Consider the following 17,502-nt stretch of genomic DNA (forward strand, 5'->3'; position numbering starts at 1 on the left):
TTCCAGCTTCTCCCCATTACATATAATACTTGCTGATGGCTTTAAATAGATGCTACCTATTATTTTAAGGAAGGCTCCATTTATTCCTATACTTTCTAATGTTTTTAATAGGAATGGATGTTGTATTTTGTCAAAAGCCTTTTCTGCATCTATTGAGATGATCATGTGGTTTCTGCTAGTTTTATTGTTGATATGCTCAATTATACTGATGGTTTTTCTAATGTTAAACCATCCTTGCATTCCTGGAATAAATCCTACCTGATCAAAGTGTATTATTCTTGAGATAAGTTGCTGTAGTCTTTTGGCTAGTATTTTATTTAGAATTTTTGCATCTATATTCATGAGGGAGATTGTTGGTAAATTCTTAGAGTAGTGAACAGTTAATACCCAAGAAGAAGGATAAGAAGAAGAAATATGGTATTATTCTGAACTGAAAAGTCGTCATTTGCAAAGTAGAACCAAAGGGAGTATATGGGTGTTCAAGAAGCAGTAGCTCCTCTGTTGTGAGGGTTGCAGAGCTGTTTCCAGGGCTCCTCATCCACTTTTAGTGTCCACTTGGCATTCAACTTTCAACTATGGCTCCAAGAAGCTATAGCATGGTAAAACTGTCTCAGGAGATGATAAAGCAGGTTGAAGGTAGCCAACAGGCTGTTGCTGAGGTGGGAGGTGTCTACTTCCCATGTGATGCATGTAATGACTTCCTCCTAGTGAAGGAGAACAGTTTGCTTCAAAAACCAGGAAGGTGGCTGAAGCAGGCACTGTGGAGTGCTTAGAACTTATGAGAATGGATGGAACACGGATCTAGGGATCTTAAGAGGTGATATACAGTAACAGCTATATTGTACAATGAACAACTGTGAATGACAACTATTTTCAGCAATGCAATGATCCAAGTCAATCCCAAAGGACCCATGATGAAAAATGCCATTTGCCTCCAGAGGAAGAACTGATGGTGTCTGTAGCGGCAAGTACCCCAAGCGCGTCCTCAGGGTTTGCTGCCCATACAGGTTCTTGGATCTGCTTTGATAAAGGAAAGCAACTCAAAATGGGTTAACAAGCTTACTTTAATCAGTCAGACATATATCGTTTACCTTGTTCAGGGGAAAAAGGTCAGCACCCCGAACTTCAAAGCATACAGGCAGAATTATCAAGACAGAAACAGAACAAGTAGACAGATTTCCAAACTGTCCAACCATTACATCCATACCCAGTCAACATCTGGGTTTCAACATCTGGGTTTTTTCAAAGCCGGGGGACTCTCAACAACAGCTTCCCAGAATTCAGATCAAATCACAGAACACTTCTCAAAGTGAGTCCCCAAAACAAAGCTACACATCAGGGCTTATATAGCCTTCTCCTGGCTCAGAGAATGTAACAACCTTATTGACTCACTGGCCAATCAAGAAGTATCTACTGAAAAACAAGCCTCCCACCCCAGGCTCCTGGTGCACCTTAGCCTAGGGGCAGGGAAGATCTTTAAAATTTACATTCGCATTACAGTGTCTGAATAGAGTCTGAAACATACTATTTTTCCTTCCTTCCTTCCTTCCTTCCTTCCTTCCTTCCTTCCTTCCTTCCTTCCTTCCTTCCTTCCTTCCTTCCTTCCTTCCTTCCTTCCTTCGTCTCTCTCTTTTTCTTTTATTCCACAAAATGGAATGTTTGGAAATGTTTTACATTGAGATGACTGAAAAACCCAAGAGACAAAGTTTCTAGGTAGTTAATAATCAATTTACTAATTAGATTCGATGATAAATAAATTGATGGTCTGTGGGTTCTCTTGGTAACCAAAGGCATCTTATGGAGATACTGAATGCCTTAATACACTTTTAGAAAAGGGGTTGCTCCTAACAGGTGAAAAAAATCAACCCTGATTGGGGAACAATTAATGAGTGGGTGGACTTTCAAATGAGAAGGTAGATTGAAAACCCTCAGCTCCTCCTGCTGAGAACATGGCTTGATCATGAGATTCAGTCACTTCCAGAAATTTGGACGAAGTAATCCATTTCTACTCAGACCACTCTGGATAGTTTTCTCCTCCATGAGCTGGGTTTCCCAGACTCCAAAGGAAGGGTGCAAGGGCATGGGCTTAATGCTTTAGGGCTGGAATTCACCTAGATTAGATTCTGTTTAGACCATAAACAAAAGTAAGGTCTCTGGATTATGGGTTCCCCCAAGATTATGGAGCATATATCCCAAGGATTAAGCTAATCTCATCTATCAGCATTGTCCTACAGAGACTGGCTGAATGATTTACAGGAACTGGTTCCTGAATAAGGAAAAACATCAATCCTAATTTAATAATTGGTTATTAATAAAATAGAAAAATAATCACCTTTGTTACATGATTACACATGTATAACCTACATCAGATTGCTTATTGTTTCAGGGGGAGGGGAGAAGAGGAGGGAGAGATAGAATTTGGAACTGAAAATTTAAGAAAAAAACCTCAGAAATGTTAAACATTGTTTTTACATGTAATTGGGGAAAAAATAATTTTTTTTTTTAAAGCAATAGGGGTTAAGTAACTTGCTCAAGGTTACACGGCCAGTTATTTCTGGGTGTGGTGCTGAGTATCTGAGCCCGGATTTGATCCAGGTCATCCCGACACTGGAGCCGGTGCCCTTACTCGCTGAGCCACCTGGCTGCCCCTAAATATTTTTTTTTTAAAGTGGTGATATAGTACAAACCCTCATTTTACAGATTAGGAAACTGAAGCCCAAAGAAATTGAGCAATTTATCCATAACAAAGTATCCTGAGGAGCAAATAAAAAAATATGACAACTTATATGTTGATACTTTATGTATTGAAATTAAAACAGTTACTAAACAAGGTTAATGTTCATGTTAAGTTTTGAATTTTAAAAAGGAACGTCATATTGGGTGTTCAAATGTTCATGGAGTTAAAAAAAAAGGTTAGTAGCCTCTAGTATCTAAACATAGAATTATTGGTATTTTGAGATTCCTTTTGGCTAGATAGGGGTATAACTAAGCATTGTTGAACCTAAAGAAAGACAGCATTTCTTAATCACTACTTTCTTACCCTACTCATTAACACCTGGGAAAGGGAGAATAAGGAAAGAGGTGGTATTATGCAAAAAATCTTATTTCATCAGTATAGATCTTTCCTCTACTGACTCAGATAGGGGACATCTATGCCTTTACTAAATGGTTTTATGAATTACTGTGGCCAGAAATATCCTTACCAAGAGACCTGCATTATGGAAATAAACCTTTTCCACTTTTTGGTAGGAGGATTCCCAGATTAGACAACAGGTATAATCTACTTTGGGGCAGCTAAGAGGTGAAGTGGATAGAGTACCAAGCCTGAAGTCAGGAAGGAAGACCTGATTAGTTCAAATACAGCCTCAGATACTTGCTAGCTGTGTGACTATAGGTGTCACCTAACCCTGTTTGCCTCAGTTTCCTCATCTGTAAAATGATGAGAAAAAAATATAAACTACTTCGGTATCTTTGCCAAGAAAACCCCAAATCTGGCTACAAAGAGTTGGACATAACTGAAACGAGTGAACGATAATCAATTTGGTAGATGTTCCAGACTTTGTGCTGTACTCTACACTCTCTTTAGAACACAGGTTCACCATGATGTTATAGGTAATACATTGGAGTAGGGCATCAGTGAGGGGTTCTTTCCTTAAACAGGAAACTACTAACTCTAGGGAAAGGTCTTTCAGTTCCCCCCCCCCACCCAAAGACATTATCATGTGCCTAAAATGTGGCAAGCAATTGTGCAAGGCAAACAATGAAATAATCTCTGCCCTCAAAGAGCTTTCATTATATAGGGAGAGACAATGTACATATATAAATATATTTTAAAAAAGGTAAGTTAATTGTGGGGAGACAGTAACTGGGGGTTGGGGTGGGAGGGGGTAGAATCAAAAAAGGCTAATGTAGTATGTGGTTCTTGACTTGAGCTTTGAAGGAAACTAGAATTGTAAGAAGTAGAGATAAATATTGATTACATTTCAAGAATGAGTCTAAGACAGCCTTCTCAAAGTCAAAGAAATGGGAGACCAAATGTTGTATATGGGGAACAGCAAAAAAGTTAATTTGGTTAGATTGAAGAGTAAATGAGAGGAGTACTATATAGCCCTAGAAAGATATGTTGTAATATTCATTCTTTAATTAATTGTTAACTAACCAAAGTTGATTGCTACCCTTAAAGGGAACACCACCTCTTCCAATGGTCATATAAGCTATGAGCCCACTTTCATGATTGTCTTTGGACTAAGAGAGAGATGCCAAATGACCACCCTTTTATTAATAAACATGCTGGCATTATTAATAAAATTATTAAATTACCCAGAAATTATGTCTCTTGAAACCTTTCTAAACACATCATAAAACAGACTAGGCTTAAGTAGCCTTGGATTTAATTTCTTTGGTTTATGTTGGTACAAGTTATTTATCATTTTCTGGCATATGCTAGGTTCTTAATAGTACATGGTCTTTGCTTTCAAGCAGTATATTGTTTAATGGCCATATGGTGGCCACAGATCCTTGATTTTCCAAGAGACTCCTAATTTCAAGAAATAAATATATTAGTTTTCTATTTTTGTTAGAAATATCCTGTTAGACCATGTGTTCTGATTTTGCTTTTTGGAAATATAGCCCCCCAGTTCACATCACTTTTCTTTTTTTTAAAGTTAATTGATTTATTTTTAGTTTTCAACATTCACTTCCAAGACAGCATGCAATCTGATATAGGCCCTACATACACATTTCTATTAAACATATTTACACATTAGTGATATTGTATAGAAGAATTAGAATGAATAAGAGGAAGCATGAGAAAGAAAAAAACAAAGCAACAAAAAAAAAAGAAAATAGTCTGCTTCACTCTGCATTCAGACTCCATGGTTCCCTCTCTGGATATGGATGGCATCCTCCATCGAGTCCCCTGGAACTACCTTAGGTCCTTGCATTGCTGAGAAGGGCCAAGTCTATCAAAGTCAGTCATCAAACACTGTAGCTGTTACTGTGTACAGTGTTCTCCTGGCTCCACTCACCTCACTTAGCATCAGTCCATACAAGTCTTTCCAGGCTTTTCTGAAGTCTGCCTGCTCATTATTTCTTTTAGCACAATAGTATTCCATTACATTCATATACCACACTTGTTCAGCCATTCCTCAATTTATGGGCATCCCCTCAACTTCCAATTCTTGGCTGCCACAAAAAGAGCTGCTATAAATATTTTTGTACATGTGGGTCCTTTTTCCATTTTTATGATCTCTTTGGGATACAGACCTAGTAGTGGCATTGCTGGGTCAAGGGGTATGCACATTTTTATAGCCCTTTGGGCATAGTTCCAAATTGCTGTCCAGAATGGTTGGATCAGCTCACAGCTCCACCAACAATGAATTAGTGTTCCAACTTTCCCACCTCTTTTCCAACATTTATCATTTTCCTGTTTTGTCATGTTAGCCAATCTGACAGGTAAGATGTGATACCTCAGTTGTTTTGATTTGCTTCTCTCTAATCAATAGGGATTTAGAACATTTTTTCATATGACTATAGGTATCTTTAATTTCTTCCTCTGAAAACTGGTTCATATCCTTTGGCCATTTATCAATTGGGGAATGACTTGTATTCTTGTAAATTTGATTCATTTATCTATATACTTAAGAAATGAGGGGCGGCTAGGTGGCACAGTGAGTAAAGCACCAGCCCTGGAGTCAGGAGGACCCGAGTTCGGTTCCGGCCTCAGACACTTAACACCCACACAAAATAACTAGCCGTGTAACCTTAGGCAAGTTACTTAACCCCCCCAGTTGCCCTTCAAAAAGCAAAAAAAAGAAATGAGGCCTTTATCAGAGACACTTAATTGTAAAAATCCTTTCCCAGTATTCTGCTTCCCTGCTAATCTTGGTTACATTGGCTTTGGTTGTGCCACATCACTTTCCTTTAAAAAAAAACATCCACAAATACATCACTATGATGGTTCATTTTCTCTCTTTCATTTTTTAAAAATAAATTAATTATTTTTAGTTTACAGCATTCAGTTCCACAAGTTTTTGAGTTCCAAATTTTCTCCCCCTTCCTTTCTTCCCCCCCCCCCCGCCCAAGATGGCATGCAATCTGATATAGGTTCTACATATACCTTCACATTAAGCATATTTTCACTTTAGTCATGTTATAAAGAAGAATTACAACCAATGGAATGAACCACAAGAAAGAAGAAACAAAACAAGAAAGAAAAGAGAGAGCAAATAGTTTGTTTCAATCTTCATTCAGGCTCTGTAATTCTATCTTTGGATATGGATAGCTATTTCCAACATGAATCTTTTGGAGTTGTCTTGGAACCTTGAATTGTTGAAAGGAGCCAAGTCTGTCAGAGTTAGTCATCCCAGATACAATGTGTCTCTAATTGTATACAATGATCTCCTGGTTTTGCTCCCCTCACTCAGCATCAGTTCATATAAGTCTTTCCAGGTTATTCTGAAGTCCATCTGCTCATCATTTTTTTAAAGTTAATCTTTTATTTATTTATTTTTAGTTTTCAACATTCATTTCCACAAGATTTTGAGTTACAAATTTTCTCCCCATCTTTCCCCTGCCCCCACCCCAAGATAGTGAACTTACTGAATATCCCTTCCTCCAATCTGTTCTCTCTTATATCCTCCCCACCCCCCCCACCTTTCTAGTAGGGCAAGATGGATTTCTATGCCCCAGTGCCCATAAGTTCCTTATGGTTTCTTTTTCCTGTTTATCTTTCCATGCTTCTCTTGCTTCTTATATTGGAAAGTCAATTTTTCTGTTCAGCTCTGGTTTTTTCATCAAGAATACTTGAAAGTCCTCTGTTTCACTGAATGACCTGGAGTTTTTTTTCCCCTGGAGTTTTGCTGGGTAGGTGATTCTTGGTTTTAATCCTAGCTCCTTTGACCTCTGGAATATCATATTCCAAACCTTTTGATCCCTTAATGTAGAAGCTGCTAGATCTTGTGATATCCTGATTGGGTTTCCACAAGACTCAAATTGTTTCTTTCTGACAGCTTGTAATATTTTCTCCTTGACCTGGGAACTCTGGAATTTGGCTATGATATTCCTAGGAGTTTTCTTTTTGGGATCTTTTTCAAGAGATGATCCATGAATTCTTTCAATTTCTATTTTGCTCTCTGGTTCTAGAATACCAGGGCAATTTTTCTTGAGAATTTCTTGAAGGATGATTTCTCAGCTCTTTTTTTTGATCATGGTTTTCAGGTAGTCCAATAATTTTTAAAATTTCTCTCTTGGATCTATTTTCCAATGAGATATTTCACATTGCCTTCTATTTTTTTCATTTGTTTGGATCTGTTTAATAGTATCTTGATTTCTCATAAAGTCATTAGCTTCCATTTGCTCCAATCTAATTTTGAAGGAATTGTTCTCTTCAGTGAGTTTTTGAAATTCCTTTTCCATCTGGCCAATTTAGCTTTTTAAGGCATTCTTCTCCTCATTGGCTTTTTGAGTCTCTTTTGCCATTTGAGTTAGTCTATTTTTTAAGGTGTTACTTTCTTCAGTATTTTTTGGGTCTCCTTTAGCAGGCTGTTGATTCACTTTTCACGACTTTCTTGCATCATTCTCTTTCTCTTCCCAATTTTTCCTTCATTCTCTTACTTGGTTTTCAAAATTCTTCTTGAGCTCCTTCATTGGCTGTAACAGTTTATATTTTTATTGGAAGCTTTTGATACAGGAATTTTTACTTGGTTGTTTTCTTCTGGTTCCATGTTTTGATCCTTTTTGTCCCCCAAAAAAGGATTCTATGGTCTGATTGTGCTTCCTCTGCTTGCTCATCTTGCCAGCTACTTACTTGACTTTTGAGCTCTTTGCCATGGTAGAACTCTGCTTCCAGAGTGGAGGGAACTGTGTCCCAAATTGCTGGGGTTTTGCAAATGTATCAGAGATCTGAGGAGGGCACCCTCTCTATAGCCTCCACAAGCTCTGGCACACTGATGTTTCTCACCCCAGGACCACCACCCAAGACTTCGACCCAGATCCAAGTAAGGTCAAAGCAAGAGCAATTACCTTCATAACTGCTTCCCTCTTAATCTTGGTTCCATTGGCTTTGTTTGTGTCACATCACTTTTTTTTTTTCCTTTTTTTTTTTTGAAATGGGAAAGGCAGGGCAATTAGGGTTGTGACTTGCCCAGGGTCACACATCTAGTAAGTTTGTCAAGTGTCTGAGGCAGGATTTGAACTCAGGTTCTTCTGACTCCAGGGCTGGTGCTCTATTCAGTGTGCCACCTAGCTGCCCCCACATCACTTTTCTTAAAAAAAATAATCCCACACATACATCACTGTGTTGGTTCATTTTCAATTTTACAGCTTAGCCGACCTCAAGTGGAAAGTATAGGCTAAGACAAATAATAAAAGGTCAAGACTTATGGTTATCACCATGAATCGGCTTTTACAACTAAATTTGGAAATTGGCAATGTGGCATCTGGCATAAGAAAGAGGAAATAGCCTTGTATGGTGAAAAAAGTACTAGTTTAGGAGTCTAAAGACCTGGTCAGATACTAATTTACTCTGTAACCTTGGAGACAGATAATTTCTCCTCTCTGGGCCTGTTTTCTTCCCTGTAAAATTAGGCAATTGGACTAAACAAGAGCAAAGGTGCTATGTAGCCAGGCCATTCCCAGAGTCTGCTGCTTCTTTGCCTTTTCTTGCAACCTTCTGTGTTTCAGTGGAACCATCAGAAATTCTGTTCCCCACAATTCAGAGGAATCATCCACTTCTGTGTGTTGTCTCTCCCTGTTAGAATTAAGATCTTTGGGGGCAGGAACTGTCTTTTTATTGTATTTGTATCCCCAGGGTTTAGCTCAGAGGTTGGCATATGTTGTCTGTGGCAAACCTGCCTGACACCTGTGGATCCTAGGCTTTCTAAGCTTCACTGTGGCTTGGAGGGGACCTGTTTCTCAAACACCGGAAGACAAGCTCTGGCTAAGATCTGGATGAAGGACTGTGCCTAAGGGTGGAAGGCTCAACCACAGCAAGGTTCCCTGCTAGGCAATGAATTTTCTGGTTACCAATTCTCTCCCCTATGGAGGGGAAAGGCTTGAAGTAAGGAGAACAATAGGAAGTTAGTGAAATATGACAGCAAGAAGTGGCAAGGACCTGAACTAGGGCAGGGGCCTTTCGAGTAGGACCAAGGGTCAAATGGAAGAAATGGGTAATCCTCCAACCATCCATCATCCATCGGGACGCCTCTCCTCTCCCCCTTACCCCTCCCGCATTTTTCTCATAATGTTTCCTCTCTTTGAGGGACTTGCTGACGCCCTAATTTCTCGCCTGACTTCCCTCAGCGCCCTGACCGCCCTATCCTATCCAGCCGGCGCCTAGCACGGTGCCCAGCACACAGCAGGGTCTTCATAAATGCTTACTGACTGCTTAAGGGCCCTTTCTTCCTCCAAGTACTCCTTTCAGCTAGTTCTCCTCCCTCCTCTGTTAGGAGGACAGAGGACTTGAGGATCTCTAAGGTCCCTCCAGGCTATGACAATTCACAAATTTATAAGACAATCCACAAATCCCCGCCCTCTCCAGAGACCAGAACGGCCCACTTAACAAAACACAAGTTCCAGGCAGTCCCACCCCCTTCCCCCAAGCTCTCTTGGCTTAAGCAAAGACCCACAAGAAGGGAGCTGCCGGCACACTACTGTAAACTGCTGTAGCGCCTGCGCAGAGTTGCAAGGGTTGAAAGCCCCTGTGGCGTCTGCGCAGAGTTGGAAGCTTAGACGTAGCTTGCGTAAGGAAGGAAAGAGCCTATGCCACCTCCGTCCCCCACCTCTACTCTCAGCACACGTAGCCTCCCAGTCCCACTTCCGCGCATGCGTAAATTTACGGTGGCCGAAGAGAGGAAATGGATGATGACTGAAGCGGAAGTGCTGGAGGATCTATACATGCGCTACGGGAAGTGTTTGTGGAGCTACCATGCTTCAGGATTTAGACTTGATCTGGACTATTGGGGAAGATGATCAGGGGCCCCTGGAACCAGAATCCGACAGCGGGGGTGATGAGGAAGAGGTAGGTGGCGGCGGGGGGTGGCGTGGGGGGGGGGTGTCGCTTGCCTCTCCGAGACGTAGCGTGGTTCAGTGGAAAAAAAAGTGCTAGGAGTTAGGGAACGACTGGGTTGGAGTAAGACCCAGAGGGCAGGGACTGTTTCCTTTTTCTCTGTTTCCAGCGCCTAGCACCGAGTCTGGCACTTACGTAGTGCTCAGGTATTGCTCAACAAATGCTTGTTAATGGATTGGTGGAAACATTTATCTTGCAACTTGAATACACAGGACCATGTTTATCTTGGGTGGCGGTGGTCATGGTGGAAGGAGAATAGCTGATGATGCAGTCAGTTAACATACACTCTGTTGTGTATAAGATAAGTAATAATAGCTATGTTACCAAGTTGGGAAACAGTGAGTGTATAATAAAGGTACAAGTTACTTTGGAGGTTCAGAGGCATTTTCATTGGGAGTAATCACTGTTACAGGAAATGGTTTATTAAGGGGTAAAGTTGGGTAGAATTTCAGGTGGTGCAACTGGTAAACTCCAGACCTGGAGTTTAAATCCATCCTCAGACACTTCCTAGCTTTGTGACCCAGGGCAAGTCACTTAACCCTGTTTCCTTATTCTTTAAATGAGCCCCAGAAAGCAATGGCAAACCATTCCAGTATCTTTGTCAAGAAAACCCCACATCAGTCAGGAGCTCTTGTTCATGACCAAAAACAACTAAACAACAACAAAAGAATTTCAACAGGTGAAGATATTAGACATAGGAAGGCATTCCAGCCTTGGCAAACATGTGAGCAAAGACACAAAAATAGGGAAGTTTGAGGAAAGATAAAGCAGGCAAGTACTTTGAAGTATGTCTTGAAAGACAATTTTAACATAATTATGGAAGGACTTTTTTCAGATTTTATTTAGTAAAGATATATTATTTAGTAGGATTTCTTTCCAATTCTTAAAAATATATGTAGAACTTCTTTAAGAAAAAAAATAAGTGATAATGAGATTGCTTCCATTCTCCAGGCTTCCCATATCTCAACTCTCTTGGGTACCAACTCTGGCATGAATTCTCCTATTGTTTTTTTTCAGGAGCCCATTGTGCTGGGCCGAAAAAAGCAGGCATTGCGGAAGAATCGGAGTGCTGATTTTAATCCAGACTTTGTTTTTACTGAGAAAGAGGGAGCATATGATGGGAACTGGGCCATGGCTGATGTTATGAGTCAACTCAAGAAGAAGGTGAGTTTTGCAGTGATAAGGAGATTTAAGATAGGGGTCCTGATTTATTTGGGGGTCAAGAGAATGGGTTCCAGGACCAAAATATTAGTTACTTAACTTGCCATTCATTATTCCTGTATACAGTAGACTCATGAGTTCCATTAAGACTTATGCTATGAATATTTAACAAAATTTTATTGATAGATTGTTTTACTTCATTTATATTAACTAATATATTTCCTCTCGCTTATTCTCTCTCTTTCTCTAGAGAGTTCCCCATTAACCAAAAAAAAAAACCAACTAGTTTCAGGGAAACTAGCTAATATATTTTAAAAAGTCTGATGTTACATGAGGTATTCCACATGCATTCCCCTACTCCTAACAAAGAAACAATGGGAAAGAGTTGCCTTCTCATATCTCTTCTTTGGGGTCAAGCTTGATCTTTATAATTTTTCGGGATTCAATTTTGAAGGCTTTTTAAAATTGTTGTTCTTCCTGTTTACATTGTTGTTGGCATTCTGTACATTATTTTCCTGTTTCTGCTTAGCTTTGTTTTGTATCAATTCATATAAGCCTTTCCATGCTTCTCTATATTCCATCACATTTTTCATTTCTTATGTATCCTGTAAATTTTTTGTGTTTCTTCATTGAATCTTGAAAGGAACTCTTGCTTTCTTTGTTACAAACAAAATATTTTAGGGCGGCTAGGTGGCGCAGTGAGTAGAATGCCGGCCCTAGAGTCAAGAGAATCTGAGTTCGGATCTGGCCTCAGACACTTAACACACACACCAAAAAAACCTAGCCGTGTGACCTTGGGCAAGTTACTTAACCCCAGTTGCCCTCCAAAAAAAAAAATATGAGAAAGCAAGCAATATGATACCCATTAGACATGCAAAGTCATGCAAAACATATTTTCATATTAGCTCTGGTCCCCCCCCTCTCCTCCCCCCAAAAAAGAGGAAGATTTAAAAAGTGGAAAGCAATATACTTCAATATACTCACTGAGTTCATCAGTTCTCTCTTTGGAGGTCAGTAGCTCTTTATATCATGAATCCTTTGGAATCCTTGTGGATCATTATATTCATCAGAGTAGTCAAATCTTTCACAGTTGATTATTATTACAATATTGGTGTTACTATGTATAATGTTTTCCTGGTTCTGCTCACTTCACTTTGCATCAATTAATATAAATAGCCTTCCTAGGCTCTTCTGAAACCATCCCCTTATCATTTCTTAGAGCACAATAGTATCATATCATAATCATATACCACAAGTTGTTCATCCATTCCCCAATTGATAGAGCTTCCCTCAATTTATGATTCTTTGTCACCACAAAGAGCTCCTATAATTTCTATAATCAGTAGTAATTTAGAGTATTTTTATATGACCTTTGATTTCTTCTGGTTGTTCATATCCTTTGAACATTTATCAATTAGGGAATGGCTCTTATTTTTATAAATTTAATCAGAGAAGCAGTTTCCTGTTTTTCTTATAATTTTGGCTGCATTGATTTTGTTTGTGAAAAAAATTTTAAAATTTCATGTAATCAAAATTATCTGTTTTACTTCCTGTGATCTTCTTTTTCTGTTCTTTCTTTATAAACTCTTCCTTTTATCCATAGATCTGACGGGCAGATTTTTCTATACTCTCTTAATTTGTTTATGATATCATTATGACCGAGTCATGTATTCATTTTGACTTTATATTGATAATATGGTGGGAGATGTTGGTTTATGCCTAGTTTTTGCCAGATTGCTTTCTACTTTTCCCAGAGGTCCAACATATCTAACTTTATTAAAATTTAATTTTACTTAACTTCTTTATGGCTAGATTTATCTATTTCTGAGAGGGGTAAATTGAGGTGCCCCACTAGCATCATTTTATTGTTTGTTTCCTTCTTTAGCTCATTTAACTTTTCCTTTAAGAATTTGGAAAGTGGGGACAGAACTAAGATGGTAGAGAAAAGGCAGGGACTTGCCTGAGCTCTTCCTATTTCTGTTCCAAACAACTTTAAAAAAATATCTCAAAACAAATTCTGGAGTGGCAGAATCCACAAAAGGACAGAGTGAAACAATTTTCCAACCCAAGGCAACTTAGAAGGTCAATTGGAAAGGTCTGTTGCATAGGGTAAAAGTAGAATACAGTCCAGCGGAGTTTGCACCAATGCAGACTGTACCATAGCAAACGAGCAGCAGTCCTTGGGGGTGACTGAATCATTATCAATAGCAGTAGTGGCTTCTGGAGCTCTTAGTCCACAAAAGGGGAAGAGGGGGTTGTACAGCTGATCAGAAGGAGATTACAGGGTCCCTTTGCTGGCACTGGGTGCAAGACTCTGTTGCATTTCCCATATTGGGTATAGGTCCTGCTTCTAAGTCCCAGAGTGAGGAGGAACACTAGCATATCAGAGCTTGAGGCCTCAGGGAAGTAGGAACTCTGGTCCCAGTTCCTTGAGAGTGCTCACAAAGCAGCACAGGCCAGGAAGGTAGAAAAAAACATACCTCTCCCTAGATCATACCACCTTAGAAGAACTGAAAACTTTCTTCTCCCAGGACCCTGCGCCCCCCCCCCCCCCAAAAAAAAAAACAACCCAAACTAATTATGAAAATGGCAGCATGAGAAACCTGAAGCTTGGACAGTGCACGCAGCCTGCCTCTCCCCTCCTCCCCAAGAGCACAGCCAAAATTAATATAAAATAAAAAGTCAAGAAATAGGATAGAAAAATCAAACAACTAAAGAACTGACCATAGAAATTGCTGTGGTGACAGGGAACATCAAAACAAACTTGGAAGAAGACAACAAAGTCAAAACTGCTATACTCAAATCCTCAGAAAGAAATGTGAATTGGTTTTGGGCTTAGAAAGAATTCTTGGAAGAGCTCAAAAAAGATTTTAAAAATGAAGTAATAGAGGTAAAAAAAAATTGGGAAAAGAAGTGACAGTGATGTAAGAGCTGAAAAAAGTCAACAGCTTGATAAAGGAGGCATAAAAAAATACTGAAGGAAATAATACCTTAAAAATAGGCCAAATGACTAAATGGTAAAAGAACACAAAAATCTATTGAAGAGAATGCCTTAAAAAGCAGAGTTGGCCAAATGGCAAAAGATACACAAAAATTCACTCGAGAAAAATGCCTCAAAGAGTAGGATTGGACAAATGGAACAGGAGATGTAAAAGCTCAATGAAGAAAACAATTCCTTAAAAATTAGAATTGGGCAAGTGGAAGTTCATGACTCCAAGAGACATCAAGATATAATAAAACAAAATCAAAAGAATGAAAAATTAGAAGAAAATGTGAAATATCTCATTGGAAAAACAACTGACTGGAAAACTGATCTAGGAGATATAATTTAAAAATTATCAGACTACCTGAAAAGCCATGATTGAAAAAAGAGCTTAGCTGTCATATTTCAACAAATTATCAAGGAAAATTTGATATTCTAGAACCAGATGGTGAAATAGAAATCCAGAGACTTCACTAATCACCTCCTGAAAGAGATGACAAAATGAAAACTCCCAGGAATACTGTAGTCCATTTCCAGAGCTCCCAGGTCAAGAAGAAAATATTTTAAACATTTATTTATTTTTAGTTTTCAACATTCAATTCCATAAGATTTTGAGTTTTAAATTTTCTCTCCCTCCCCTTTCCCTTTCCCAAGATCACTTGCAATCTGATATAGGCTATACATATATATTAAAATTAAACATATTTTCGTATTAGTCATGTTGTAAAGAAGAATTAGAACCAATGGAAAAAACTATGAGAAAGAAACAACAACAACCAAAAAAAAAGAGCAAATAGTATGCTTCTATCCGCATTCATCTGCCATAGTTCTTTTCCTGGATGTGAATAGCATTTTCCATCATGAGTCTTTTGGAGCTGTCTTAGATCCTTGCACTGCTGAGAAGAGCTAAGTTTCTCAAAGTTAGTCATCTCACAGTATGATTGTTAAATGTATACAGTGCTCTGGTTCTGCTCACTTCACTCACCATCAGTTCATATAAGTCTTTCTAGGTTTTTCTGAAGTCTGCTTGCTCATCATTTCTTATGGAACAATAGTATTCCATCACATTCATATACCACAATTTGTTCAGCTATTCCCCAGTTGATGGGCAACCTTTCAATCTCCAGGTCTTGGTCACCATAAAAAGAGCTGCTATAAATATTTTTGTACATGTGAGTACTTTTCCCATTTTATTATCTCTTTGGAATATAGACCTAGAAGTGGTTTTGGGTCAAAGGGCATGCACAGTTTTATAGCCCTTTGGGCATCCAGAATGGTTGGATCAGTTCAACTTGAAGGAGAAAACACTGCAAGTGTCCAGAAAAAAAAAAACCAAAACCAATTCAAACATCATGGAGCTATACTCAGGATCACAAAAGAGTTAACAGTTTCCAAGTAAAGGTTCAGAGGACCTGGAATATGATTCTGGAGGATAGAGGAGCTAGGATTACAACAAAGAATTACCTGCCCTGCAAAAACTGAGTATGATCCTTCAGGGGAAAAAATAGATATTCAATGAAATAGAAGAGTTTCAAGTACTCCTGATGAAAAGACCAAAGCTGAATAGAAAATCTGACTTTAAAGTACAAGACTCAAAAGAAGCATAAAAAGGTAAATGGGAGAGAGAAATAACAAGGGATTTAATAAGGCTAAACTGATTACATTCCTGCATGGGAAGATGATGCTTGTAACTCCTCAGAACTCTTTCATTATTGGGGCAATTAGAAGGAGTATACATACAGAGTAATGGGTGTGAGTTTAATATGATGGGATGATTATCTGAAAAAATAAAGTTAAGCAGTGAGAAAGAGGAATGCATTGGGAAAAGGGGAAAGAGAGGGTAAGTTATCTGGTAAAAGAGGCGTGAAAGAGCTTTTACACAGGAGGGGAAGATGAGGGAAGTTGGGGAAGAAGCACATGAACCTTACTTTCTTCAGAATTGGTTCAAAAAGGAAGTAACATATGCATTTAGTTGGGTATTAAATTTATCTTACCCTACAAGAAAGTAGGAGGAGAAAGGGATAAAAGAAGGGGGGGGGGGATGTGGAGCTGATAGAGGGGGGGGTGGGTTGGGGGAGACAGTAGTCAGAAGCAAAACACTTTTGAGGACAGACAGGATGAAAGGAGAGAGAGAATAAGATAAATAGAGAAAAAATTAAGGGAAATAGTTTGTAATTATAACTGAAAAAATATTTACAGCAAGTTTCTCAGAAAAAGTCTCATTTCTCAAATGTGTAGAAAACGGAGCCAACTTTATAAGAATACAATTCATTCCCCAATTGATAAATGGTCAAAGCATATGAATGGGCATTTTTCAGATAAAGTAATCAAAGCTATCTATAATCATATGAAAAAAAGTCTCTAAATGACTATTGACTAGAGAAATGCAAATTAAAACAACTCTGAGGTACCACCTCTTAGATTGGCTAATATGACAGAAAAGGAAAATGACAAATGTTGGAGGGGATATGGAAAAATTGGGACACTGATGCACTCTTCGTGGAGTTGTGAACTGATCCAACCATTCTGGAGGGCAATTTGGAACTATGCCCAAAATGCTATAAAATTCTATGTATACCCTTTGGTAAACCCTTTGAGTCAGCAGTACCATTACTAGGTCTGTATCCCAAAGAGATTAAAAATAACCAAAACAAAAAGGAAAAGGATCCATATGTCCAAAAAAATTATAGCAGCTCTTTTATTAGTGGCAAAAATTGGAAATTGAGGGGGTGCCCATGAATTGGGGAATGAGTTGTTTTGATTGTGTTGGAATATTATTGTGCTCTCAGAAAAATCTGGAGAGACTTACATGAACTGATATAAAATGAAAAAAGCAGAACCAGGAGAACATTGTATATAATGAGAGCAATACTGTATGATGATCAGTTGAATGACTTCACCGTTCTCATCAGTACAGTGATCCAAGATACTTCTGAAGGACTTAGGATGAAAAATGCTTTCCATTTTCAGAGAAAGAACTGATGGAGTCTGACTTAGATTGAAGCAAAATAAACTTTCATGTTTCTTTTGGTGTGTGTTTTCTTTCATAACATGACTAATATGGAAAAATGTTTTGCATGACTGCACATGTATAACCTATATCAAATTACTTGCCTTCTCAATGAGGGGAGATGGGAGGGAAAGAAAGAAGAATTTGGAGCTCAAAATAAAAAAAAAAAACCCAAATGTTAAAAATTCTTTTTATATCTAATTTGGGATAAAAATAAAATACTAAATTAAAAAAAACATATAATTTGAATGCTATGCCATTTGGTTGTATATTGATATTACT

At 38.5% G+C, this 17,502-nt stretch overlaps 1 protein-coding gene across 1 annotated transcript in view; it reads left to right on the forward strand.

The window, feature by feature from the left end:
• The first annotated feature begins 9,800 nt into the window (after window positions 1-9,800).
• Window positions 9,801-17,502, forward strand: part of DDX27 (DEAD-box helicase 27) — a 35,268-nt gene continuing 27,566 nt past the window's right edge. Inside the window, exons 1-2 of the mRNA XM_069072389.1 lie at window positions 9,801-10,018; window positions 11,084-11,230. Of these exons, the coding sequence (XP_068928490.1) occupies window positions 9,926-10,018; window positions 11,084-11,230 (240 nt within the window). The 5' untranslated portion in view covers window positions 9,801-9,925. The remainder of the gene's footprint in view (window positions 10,019-11,083; window positions 11,231-17,502) is intronic.

Source organism: Petaurus breviceps, unplaced genomic scaffold (genome assembly GCF_028583685.1).
Source record: "Petaurus breviceps papuanus isolate PSGF00001 unplaced genomic scaffold, PetGlider_PUasm1.0 90847, whole genome shotgun sequence".
In the NCBI taxonomy this organism is placed as follows: Eukaryota; Metazoa; Chordata; class Mammalia; order Diprotodontia; family Petauridae; genus Petaurus; species Petaurus breviceps.